At 35.8% G+C, this 12,636-nt stretch overlaps 1 protein-coding gene across 1 annotated transcript in view; it reads left to right on the forward strand.

Moving 5' to 3' along the window:
• The window catches only part of BMPR1A (bone morphogenetic protein receptor type 1A), a 71,982-nt gene that overhangs the window by 50,357 nt on the left and 8,989 nt on the right, over positions 1-12,636 (forward strand). The window contains exons 3-7 of the mRNA XM_079312370.1: positions 384-591; positions 9,215-9,377; positions 10,685-10,787; positions 11,276-11,375; positions 12,181-12,280. Coding sequence (XP_079168496.1) covers positions 525-591; positions 9,215-9,377; positions 10,685-10,787; positions 11,276-11,375; positions 12,181-12,280 — 533 coding nt within the window. The 5' untranslated portion in view covers positions 384-524. The remainder of the gene's footprint in view (positions 1-383; positions 592-9,214; positions 9,378-10,684; positions 10,788-11,275; positions 11,376-12,180; positions 12,281-12,636) is intronic.

Here is a 12,636-nt window from a genome sequence, read left to right on the forward strand (position 1 = left end):
TAATTAAAAGAAGTTTTCATTTCTGCAAAGAAAATAGTTTTCAAACAGGTACTTGTGTAAAATCTGTTGAATTCTACTTCTAACTGCTATATGCAAGTCACAAATTATACATCTGTGACCAGTGAGTTGACACATCTAATATTTTTATAGGAATGTAAAAACATCCCTGTGGGTTGTTACCAAAAGTTTGTATTTAAGAAGAACCCTGCTATTCAGTTTATGGTAGTAAACACACCTAATGTTTTCCATTACTAATGTTAATAAATATGGGGGTTTTTGTTGGATTTGTTGGTTATGCTCAGCATGATGACCATCTTGAGGGTTTTTTCTTGTTTCGCAGATTCATGAAGTTTTTAAACATTTTGTTTTATTGTATTTTCCAGGAAACAAAGGTGGAAAAGCTACAGAAGCATCCTTGCAGTCAAGCACCAAATCCTGTATTAGGCTTCACCAAACAGACTGAACTTAGCATTTGTCTAGCAGAAGGGCCAGTTGCCCTGCAGAGGGAGGATTAAAAGTGAACAATGACTCGGTTGAGACTTCATGAGCAATTGCTTGGAGCCTATCTGATTATTATTCTCCATGTTCAAGGTAAATATAAGCTTATTTTTCTTACATTTGTAACAGAGTTGTGTGTTTTCCAGAGGTTGAAGTATGGTTTTTTTTTCCTTTTGGAGTTTCTTTTGCAAACAAGTGACTTTGCTGGACTGCTGTGCCATATGGATGCTTCCCTAAAAAGGAGGACATTCCAGTGGTCATTCATTGTAGTATAGATTAGGTCTATTTTAGCAAATACTTAAATAGAAAAAATACAAAAAATGCCTAGTACACCATAGAGCAGGTTGGATGAGTGAAGGTTTTTCTTTATGAATTTCACTTCTCTCTGTGTGAATATTTGATCCCTTTAACTTGACCCACTGAAGAACTTGCAGTGTGCAGTTCCCCGTGTCTTTTGATGCTCCCAGCAGCCTAGGGGTAGTGTTGTGTAACTAATCTAAATTAACTGTGCCTATTTGATGGGCAAAGGTGAGGCTGTGGACTATTCACAGATACCCTCGTTTTCAGCTGGTGAAGATACTTGCATGTCTGTTGTCTTTCTATTCACCAATTATCAAAAGCTTCTGAACTTTATAAAAAAGTTATGAATTATCAAAACATTAGAACTTCTAACTCCTTTGTCTAATTGAATTGAATTGAAAAAAAAAAACATATAGCAGTGCCCTGCATGTCCAGCAGGCATACAGATCCCTAGTTGGTCTGTGTGTAAGACTGTTCATTCTCCCAGCTGTGCACTCCTCATGTGTTTAAGTACACAGAGCTTTCCAGATATTTTCAGAAAATAGAGAAAAGTAATTTGGTACTGCCATTTAAATACTTGAATATAAAAGGGTTTATATTCTCATTCCATACTTTGATCAATTACTGCTTAGTGCTTGATTCTGAGTAACAGTGTGAGATACTTGCTTTCAAGAATTACAATTCAGTGAACTCATTAAAATGGGGAGAGAAAGAAGCCTGGTAAGTACCCAAACGCTGATCTTTTTGTTCAGTTTCTGGTGTGAATCTGCAGTATTACATTGAAGTTTATAGCAGAGCTGTCTCTTCAAAGCCTGTGCATGATACATCTATTTGGACTGAAATAGCTTAGTTTGGGGTGTAGTTGGAGTCTATAGTAGATTTACAAATATTTGCAGATAGCTAAGGTAAGGTACAGTAAGGTGCTCAGATTGATAATGGAAATAAACTAAAGAAAATTTCATTGAGAAATTAGGAAATAAATTTTTACTGAATGTGGTTAAGTATTAGAACAGGCTGCCTGGGAAGGTTGTGCAATATTCATCCTTAGAGATAGTCAAAACTTTACTGCAATGACTGTACAACCTGGTCCAATGTTGAAGCTGGTCCTGCTTTCACTCGGTGGTGGTACCAGTTGATTTCTAGAGGTCTCTTCTGCTCTAAAATAGGCATAGTGTTTTGCAGTGGAGCTTGTTCTATTTGTATTTAAGCAGTTTTTCTGCTTCTGGCAGAAGAGACCAGTGTCTTCTCTTGTTCCCTTGAAGAGGCTGAAAGTAATGTCCTTTGTTGCTTTTGCTGAAGTCATGGTTACCCCTTTGCATTAATCAGTATTAATTTAGCATTTTAATAATAGGCAATAGCATCCAAAGGGGTTTTTTTTCCTCTCTAGATTCAACTACAAACAATACAAATATACAAGTCTTCTAGTGGCTTAAAATTAAATTGCATTGACTCCTTCCATGATCATGGTGATTAATAACAGTTCAGTAAATAACTTCTAGTAAATAATATAGATATATTAAGTTAAAAGACTGAAAATTATTTTTCAACTTCAAAACAAGAAATTACCTTATCTTAGATTTTTTCCTGACTTTCAAATCAATACTAAGGGAGTTCTGAAAGCCATGGAAAAGTTGAGCTTATTGAAATATTGTTAGTTCTTTGCAAGTTGCCTAAGGGCTTTTCTTCAAACGTATGAGATACGCTTGGTTTCCATGGGTGGTGAGGAAAAAAACAGTCAAGTCTCTCTACTTTTCCCTAGATTCATGGGGGAGGAAAGAACTAAGATCATAGGCACAAAGCATTTGAAATTTTTACAGGAAAGAGACAATCTAAAGTGAAAAGTTCAAAGAGTTGAAAAAGTAGTTTCAACAAGGAAAATGTATGCAGTATGTTAGAAAAATGCATCACAAAGCAATCAACAGAGGTGGAAAAGATTCATTAGGAAGAATTGAAGAGAACTTGTGTGATTTACAGAAAGAGGAAGAAAAAGCAGAGAAAGTAGAAATCAGTGTGTGTGATTTCAGTGTCTGGCATCCAGCTTGGTGGTTTGCTTTCTTGGTTTTTTTTTTTTTTTTTTTGGAGGCTTCTTCAGAATGTTTGGAATTTCAGAGCTTACCAAGACCTGAGAGAATGATAAAAGCAAATGTGTCTGTATAGCTGCATATATATATGCATTCCAGATTCCTTAACAGGTAACTTGAAAAAACAAGTGGCTGCATGTGTTGATTACTGTGAAAATATTCTTACAGTACCAACAGAAACCAAAGGCAGTTCCATGACATTATTGGTGAATAGCTGCAGTTTCTAAGGTTGGTACTATGCAGCAGGGGCACCCAGTTACCCTTTGGGTTGTATCTTCATAGCTTTGGGACTTCTTCACTTATTTGAGAAATAGTCAGAAATAAGTCTGTGTTGCAGATGGCTGAATTTAATAGCAACCTCTTCAATTAAAATATTTTGTCTTTCCTTTCTTGCTGTGGAAGGCCTTTGCAGTACCTTAAATCTATGACTTGCTCTCCATCTTCATCCACCTCCTTTTTCTGATCTAAGACAAGAGGTTTTGGGCTTCAGCCACATTGTGACTGCACTAAACAGGCTCTGTCTTCCCAGTAGTGCAGGGTTTTCTTGCAGAGAACCAGTTTTACTTCCAAGTAGAGTTCTTTGTTTGTTATTATAATGCATTGATGAGCATGTCTGATCAATGTATGTAGCAGTAATAAAGTGCTTAACATCTAGTTAAACATTTTCTCACAAATTTGGTACTTCATTGCTGGCAGTTTACTTCCCATGTGGTTCATCACACCTTTGTGTATTCTTCAGAAACACCACAGAACACCAGTATTTTAATCCTTGTAAATTAGTTGACTAAAAATCTATTAATGCCACTTGATAGGTATGAAGATATATGAAAAGTCAAATTTAAAAATAATTAGTGGTAATATTTAAATGGCCTTAAAGTTGTCATTGTTAGCTAGTGAACTAAAAAAACTAAAGTTGATTTTTATTTCACTGCTCTAATTAATTTTATTTGAATGCTTGATATAGATAAGGCATATATTAAGGTATTTTTAAAGCCTTTATGCACTTTCTCAATTTCAGGTGAAGCAGTTAACTGAATTTGAATGTATGAACTAATCTGAAACAAAATTCTAAAAGCTATAGAAGGAACTTACAGTTGTCAGTAGCTGATTCATTACTTGAAAATACTAGTTCTGTTTATTGCTGGTTTCCCCAATTAATGGCTGCATATGTCTTTAAAACATGAGCAGCAACTGTGTTCTTAAGAATTTGTCTGATGAGAGTTCTTTCAAGAGGTGATTAAAAGTTGATATATTTCTTTATTAGAATTTCACATTCAGTTTAAGTAACTTCATTCTTTAAAAGCCCTTTTAATTTAAATTTGAATGCAATGTATTTAAGAAAAATACACAAAATTTTCACGTCTCTGGCTTTATTTATATAGAGTGCATAAGAACAGAGCAGTCTTCAGAAGTGACTTTTGGGGAAGTGGGAGCAGAGGCTAAGGACTGCAGGTTGGGAAGCAGGAGATAGCAGTTGGCTGTTTCTGTAGAACACTGGTGTAGCTCCTGGGAGAGCTGGAAGGGAAGGAGAGAGGTTTGAAACCAGTAGTCTGGGAACATGCTGTGATTTTTTAGGAACCAGTTCTGCTAGATGGAGCTACCTCTAACATGCCTGGTCTTTGGAGATCACAGCCTTGATATACAAAAAAGCACTATAGAGAGAATTATGTTAGAATGCCATACACAGAGTTTGTAGAAGCATTTAAATTTTTTTTTTTTTGCACTTACACAGTTTTTCTGATTTTTAAAAAAAATATTTTGTCTTTCAAGAGCAAGTGTATTGTATTCAAGCTATGTCAGTTCTACTGAGGTTTAATTCACATAACAGAATATGTTAAATCATTATGAAAGTTTACGATAAACAGAAAGATGAAATGTGCTTACTGGAGTGGAGGATTTTGCAGTATCTGCATCCTAAAGCAAGAAAAGTTAATTTAGAATTGTCTATGTATGACTTTTTCATAAGGAAGGCATATCTAACATAAAGAGCACTGGTTCCACTTTGGTCTTTGATGAACAGAGCCCTGTGTGTGTCAGAACCAGCAGGGAGGCAGGTGAAGAGGCTCTTCTGACAAAGATTCTTCTTACTTGAGTATTGAATTTCTTGGAGTTTGCAGGCATGGGTCAGAGTAGCTACCAAGAAATGCCTCCAGCACTCCATTTCTGCTAGGACAAATCCCTTTAAAGAATAGTGTAGTCTGGAACAGAAATGGTTTTATGGGCAACATCTATACTATGAATTCAGAAATCTATCAAACAAGTTGACTGCTGTAGGCCATATTGGACCTGTATTTGTGGAGAAAAAGAGGATACAATTAGGTAAAAAATTGTAGGCATAATTTTGCTTTTTGTCTATTTTTTTTGCTATTTGTCTTCTTTCATTTGCTGCTGTCTCTGCATTTCATAGAGCTGATTTTTTATGGGTCACACAAATCTTTTCTTAGATCAGAAGACTTAATGAAATTATATCTGTATCCTGGCATTGAGTTGCCAGCAGGTTAACTCTGGTTTTAGTGATTAGTAACACTGCAGTGTCACTCACAGTAGTACATTCTTAAGATTTATCCATGTTAATATTCATATTTGAAACATACTTTCAAGTAGACTTATATTTCTATCCTAGTGAGATTTTTAATATCCTATGCTTCTTTGAAATACATTTTACAGTCTTAAGTTATTTTCTGTGATTAGAAAAAGTAGTACTTTGAATAATTTATGGTTTTTATCAAAGGCTGAATATGATATATTGTCAGGCATTGTTCTGTTTTAACCATTTGTTTTATTATTTGAAATTTTATTAACATAGAGTTTAATTTTAAAGAGAAAACCATCTAAGTGTTGTCCTGTCTGTAACGTTGTTCATACTTCTAGAAATCTGCAATGAATGCAGTATGGGCAGAGCAGAGGACAAAATCAAAACTTTCAAGTCCCATCAGCTCTTTTCTCATCAGTGTCTTACACTGCAATGTAGTTAGGAGAACATTTCACCATTACTCTGATATTTCATTGGATGTTGTAACTTTGTAATACAGTAAAATACACATGACAGAGCAGTTTGTGTGTTTAGAAGTCTATGATAGTGTCATTCTCAAGGGTGAATGCACATTCTAGAAGTGATTCACGATCTTGAACAAGCCCTCCAGTGTGTGATTAGCCCATTTGTGCTCGTGTATGTTATTTTACCCTACCAGCTCTGTGCAGTTTGCAGGTGGAGTTAGGAAATAGTGGAAAGGAAGCTTTGCTGTGCCTGAGGTCTCTGGGTGCTGTTTCAGTGCACAGTACACTGCAGTTACACCATTGAGATCTGTGTATGAATGTTTCTTAGCTGTGCTGCAGAGTGACCCCTACAAGTGTCATGGAAGAGATCAATTACATCATCAAGTAGTGTAGTGTCACAAGATCCCCTAAAAAATGATCCTCCCTTTCTCTGTCCTGCTCCCAGGGGAAGATGCAGCAGAGTGAATATCTGAGAGCTGGAGCTCTGAGGGTGGGGACATAAACCTTGAAGCAAGATGATTTTTAGGTCTATGCTTAGTTCTCTCTTGTTCATTTGCTTGGGATCTGTCAACCAGGAAAAACTGCAATGAAGCATCCTGTGAGTTCAGAGCCTTCATTTGCCCTCTTAACATCGAAGGTGGATGGAAACCAGGTCTTTCCATGCTTGACTCACATCCCCATACCTAGCAGATTGAAGATGGACACTCATCTGTCTTGAAGTGCTGAGGATGAATTGCAGTACTGCAGTAAAGGATACAGTTAGGTATCTGAGGAGGAAATGAAAAACTGTTGGAAGTAATCCCAAGCATCCTCAAAATTTTCCTATTCTCTTCCCTGGATACTGAAGCTCCTGTGTAAAAAGAGTTCTGCTTACAGTCTTAGAAAGTAAAAATGCAAGAGTGAAGTGATTATTTTCCCCCATTCCTTGTGCAGTTCAGGTATTATCTAAAAGCAGGCTACTATGAAGTTTCTCATTACAAAAATAATGAAATTGTAGTCTGTTCTTGCTTTGAATAAAAATCATTGCCTATAGAAACTGAACAAAAGACAAAGATTCTGTTTCTTTGAGAGTGCAGTTATTTGTTTGGGAATTTATATGGTATGTGCTTTTCGTAAATCTTGTCATGCAATCCATCTTAATGAAGGGGGAAATGTATTTTATGTAATTTTATAGTAAAAGTTTGGTATACCTGTAGTCATGCTTCAGTGTTAGTTTGCAAAGAATTATACTGCTTTAAAAGATGTTAGACATGCACAAAAATATTCTTTCTGTTCTGAGCTAGGAGAAACCATGCTTTAAGGATTTCTTGGATTCTCCTCTAATAAACTGAAAAAAAATACTGCATTCAGTGATCAGGGTAAGAAAATGGATGAATGAATGTAGGACACTGATCATAAAGTACAATAAGGACTTTTAACATTTGCAATGTCCCTGAAGATAAGAGGGGATTTCTAATACCAGTTGGGAAAGATACTGTAGTCATTCAAAAAAATTGGAAAGACAGACAATATTTGTACATATGCAGTGGCTTTCCCTTTAAATATTAAGCAGAATTACCTGTTCTCTGAGCAAGTAAGGATCTCTTAAATGTGAATACAATGTAATGTCTCTAGCACAGTATTAAAATTACCCTTCAGCTTATGCTGGGAAGAAATCTGTAGAAAGAGAAGGAGGAGCTGTTCCAATTGTGCAGGATTCCTCTTAGTTAAATTAGAAATATTTGTAACCTACTGTTATTCTAGCATCGGATCTTGTTTCTTGTGAACAGTCACAACAGATCAGGACTATTTAACTTGAGCATTACTGAAACACTCTTTGAAGACCACATATTAAATAAGATACTACTCTGTGATTTCACTTTTAAAGTAAATGGTATAATTCTCAGGATATTCTCTTAGTTGTGTCCAGAAGAAGCACAGTTGCATTACTTTGCTGCATTGGACAGTGCACTAGGTGTGCTGTATTAACCAGATGAGGAAATCTGCAAGTCTGCTCTTTTCAGTACAGTAGGGTCAAATTTCACAAGTATTTAATTGGCACTTATCTGAATGACATAATGGATATTACAGTGCAGTAGAGTGATGCAGAGGGGGCTGTATCTGCACAAGGTGTTAATCAAGTTTTTCTGGGTGTGTTTCAAGCAAGGTACAACAGGACACTTACATTCTCATCACTCTACAGCTCACGTTTGCTGGGTTTGACAGGAAGCCCAAGAATCTGTTCCAAGAGACTGTGGTTCAGTTTTTTTCCTTAGGAAAATGTGATTTTTATTGTTACCTCTGTTTTTTTACTAATAACTGAATTTGTAAAAGCTTCTGCTGGTTCCTGACTTGCTGCTGGCTTATCTTGCCAGCACTCAGCCTCACACAACCTTGCTGTAATCACATCACTGCAAGTGACAATGTGTTCACAGCTCTTATATCTGTATTTGGTTCATACCTTGAGGATTTAGAGCCAAGGTGGTGGACAGAAAGAGATTTCCTGTTGGTAAAATTGTGTATGCTAAAGCTGAAGGAGATGGCTAAAGATGTTCTCATCTCATATAGTAATCACATAGCATATTCCTAATGAGCCACATAATGTTCATAATTTTTGTTCTGGATGTTCTTCACTAAGAACAAAACAGATGGATGTTCTCTTCTGAATACCTACATTGACAAAAGCATTTCAATAATATGAACAAGAGAAATGATGCTGAACTCTGCTGCTGTTGGGAAGCTGAGGGCAACTTGGAACATGATGTAGGCCTGTTTCTATTCTGTGAAAGCTCGTTTGGATGGATGTTTGTGTCATTTACTGAAATTTAATTTGCAAACAAGATTTACTTTAGCTATGTTTTGAAGTACTAATGCATACAGAGATCAAAAAAACCAAGAGATTTTGGAGTTATTACTGCTCTTCCATGAGACTGTGAATCTATAAAAAATTACTTCAGAAAATTAGAAAATTGCATATTAAGTATGTTCAGTCATGCATAAAATTATTCTTGTTGTGGTTATCAAGCCGTCAGCATTTTGGTTTTCTAAACACATGAATGAGAGAAGCTTTCTTCAGAAAGTTCTGATCAATTACTGCTTTCCTGCCCTATCTTGAAAAGAGAAAACACCTCTCTGTTTATATTGATTATGGTTTGAACATCTGCTGTTAAGGTACAAAATATGTCAGCTAAGTATTTCTAGAATAAAATTATTAATTCAGATTTCTTCCATAATCTTGGGAGAAGAGATTGCATTGTATACTCATTAATATAAATATTGTTGTCATGGTTTTTTTAACTGTAAAACTCTTGAACAGTTGTCAAAGAGATGCAAACTTTTTTTTTTTTTTTTGTGTCCAGGTCAAAAGCTAGACAGCATGCTTCATGGTACAGGAATGAAGACAAATTCTGACCAAAAGAAACAAGCAAATGGAGTAACACTTGCTCCAGAGGACACCTTACCTTTTCTTAAATGCTACTGCTCAGGACATTGTCCAGATGATGCTATTAACAACACGTGCATGTAAGTGTTGCATTCAGGCCAGAGAGGCTCTTCAAAGAATATCATTTCAGGTTTTGAGAGAGCAAACAATCTTTGGAGGCTGGCCAAGGTTCTCTCAGGTGATCTGACCAGAACTGATCATGTTCTGTGAGTGCTAAAACCCCTGGTCATCTCTGTTTTCACCACACCTTAGAACAATTTGCAACTGGTCATTTTAAGCCCAGCAACTGCTTTGAAGGACAGAGGTTTTAAGTAACCCTGTGGTATTTTATAGCTGGGTGAGTATTAAGTGACCCAAATCTAAGCCTTCTGACATGACCACCTGTTTGCTTATTTCTTCACGTAGCAGTCAAAAAGGTAGTGTAAAGTAAACAACATGGGCATTTTTACTGAGAATTCTTCTTGTTACATGTTACAGACTGTGGAGGAAAAGCAGGGGAAAATAAAGAAAAGCCTGTGGACATGTAGAGACAGGAGAGAAGTTTTATCTTTGATATAGGAATCCTAACAGACTCATGCACAGGTTATGTGCTTGCTTAAGGTGTTTTGGGTTTTTTTTTATGTCCTGAAACATCCTTGTTTTTCTTTTTTTTTCTCTCCATTTGCAATTCCATATTCAAGGCCCTTCTGTTTCCTTCCTTAGGAATTAATATGCACAATTGAAAACATACTACTTACTTCTGTACTTTGAAACTTCTCTTTAGCATAGGTCTCAGTCTCTGTAAGGTGTCACTTGGCAGTTCTTGTGGAACCCAAGGAGGTAGAATAAACATTGCTGTTTTCCTAAGGTAAACACAGTCAGTAACTTACAAACAGTTTTTGAACTGAGAAAAATGTTCCAGTATTTTGTCTTTCAAGCCTCTTGGTATTTATTTATTGGTTTTTATTGCCCTCTAGTGTGTGTAGTCTGTATAGCCCTTACTAATTTTTGTCTGACTTAGCAACTGATAGGCCATTATGCTGATAATAAAGCTATTAGTTAAAAATACAGTGTCTACATGCAGGGTTCTTTGTGACATGCTTTCCACATCTGCATTTCTGTGAGTTAATGTAAATGGTTTTTGGCAAACAAAATTATTTCTAAATTTGTTTTCCTTAGTATCTTTGCTGAGGGAATGAATGAGTATTTGTGAGAAAGCATCCCTCTTAGTGTTCTGTTTGCAAATGCTGTGCAGGTCTTTTATTCTCAAAATTGGTTGGTAACCACTGTATTAAAGAACTTCTATAGAAGTTTTCATTCTAGAATTTTTAATGGGTTCATGGTCAGCTAATGCTGAATATTGAATGACAGACATGCTGGTAAAGCACATGTGATGTGTTTATTGCAGAACTAATGGGCATTGCTTTGCTATCATTGAGGAGGATGAACATGGAGAACCCACGCTTGCTTCTGGCTGCATGAAGTATGAAGGTTCAGACTTCCAGTGCAAGGTGAAAAAATGACATTTATACCAGTGCCTTACTTTATTTCATATTTTTGCCCTGCCTTTTTTTTAATATGGCATTCTGAAGATGTTTCTAAAGCAAATACTGCTGCTATTATGAGTATAATAGAAAAACTTCTGAAGGGATTGGGTTTTTTGTCTTAAGAGCTGTATTTAGCTTATGCTTAACTGGTTTTTACTAAGTTGAAGATTTTTCCCATGTATGAAATAGTAACTTAAGTAGAAACCATCTATGTCTGTGCAACAAATAAAAAATGTTCCATGAAGTGTAAAACAATCCTAGATCAAATGTAGGCACTCAGAGATTGATGGTGTCTGTCTGCCACTGCAGAATGATCTCATGCATTAAATGATGTGGTTGAACTGCCTTGTAAATAAAATAGCCTACATTTTGGCAGTGCTATGTAGCTGTAGCATGTCCTGTCTCTGTTTTAACTTCAGAACCTAAATGTTCATTGAATTCTCCTTCAACAGGACTCCCCTAAAGCGCAGTTACGTCGAACGATTGAGTGCTGTCGTACTGATTTCTGCAACCAGGATTTGCAACCAACATTGCCCCCTCTTGATAGTACAGGTACACACCTCCTGTATGTTCACACTGCTAAGAAATGCACAATCAGGTTCTGTTCTTCCTGATCAACAGCAGAAAATGTAATTACACCATTGCATCGATCTGGTTCTTCCCTTATTAAGTAATTTTTATATGAAGATCTGTACTACACTTCATTTTCTATTTTCAGTTTTCCTTTTTTGCCAGTTTCAGGTTAGTCTTTTCCTCAATCAGTCACTCCTGGCATTTTTATTCTTGTTCTTAGTGCATTCATATCTTGACTGCATGTGATCTTCTGATCTGTTTTTCTTCTGTTTCCACAGTCTGATCTCTTTTTAAGATGTTTTTCTTAATCTCGGCTGGGCTTTTACCATTATGAATGCCATCATGAAAAAAAACTATTCAGACCTTGTTAACACCTCTTTATTGCAAATTCATTCTCTTCTTTCTGTTGTTCCCAGTGAAATTAATTTGTTTTTCTGTGCTTACTCATTCATTGCTAGGCAAGTTGTACTGGTCTAACTGTTGCTTTATATCTTCTCAGAATCTTGCTGCTCTAAGTTCTTAATTTCTCTTTCTAACAAACTAGCAAGAGTCATCCAAAACCAACAACTCCCAAAATTTCAAGCTAAATCTTTTTTTCTTTTTTTTTTTTTGTTACCATCCAAAATAATTTATCTTTGGTTTTTTTGGTATAAATACTTACTTTGATACACAGTATATGTAATCATACATAAATAAACTGTTTACAATATCTGTTTGATTAATAGACTTTGGAAACTCTCTTTTTTTTTCTTTCTATTTTTTCTTTCTTTTTTTTGTCAAATAGATGGACTTTTTGATGGCAGCATTCGTTGGATGGCAGTGTTGATTTCTATGGCAGTCTGCATAATTGTCATGGTCATCTTATTTAGCTGCTTTTGTTACAAGTAAGAAAGCAATTTCTTTATCAGCAACCTTTTTCATTTTGCAGATGAGTGCAAACAGAACAGTTATTTTGCAAATGGATTCACTTAATATGTAGATTGGAAACAGTTGTAACTTACTTTCACATTTCTGTGGGTAGCAGTTTCCATCACTAGGTAGAATGAAATGTTCATGGCAGAGAATTTAAGTGAATTTGATCCTTTCCTCTAGCTACAAAGTATTTACAGTTTTGTAAGCTACACATAACTTGGATGCTGTAGCAGCTGGTAAACAGGGTATCTTTGTGCTTTTTATTAGGTCTTCAGTCCTTTTCAATAGTTAAATTTCACCTACTTCAGAGATTTTCTGCTGTGCTTCA

Source organism: Erithacus rubecula (genome assembly GCF_903797595.1).
Source record: "Erithacus rubecula genome assembly, chromosome: 9".
NCBI lineage: Eukaryota > Metazoa > Chordata > Aves > Passeriformes > Muscicapidae > Erithacus > Erithacus rubecula.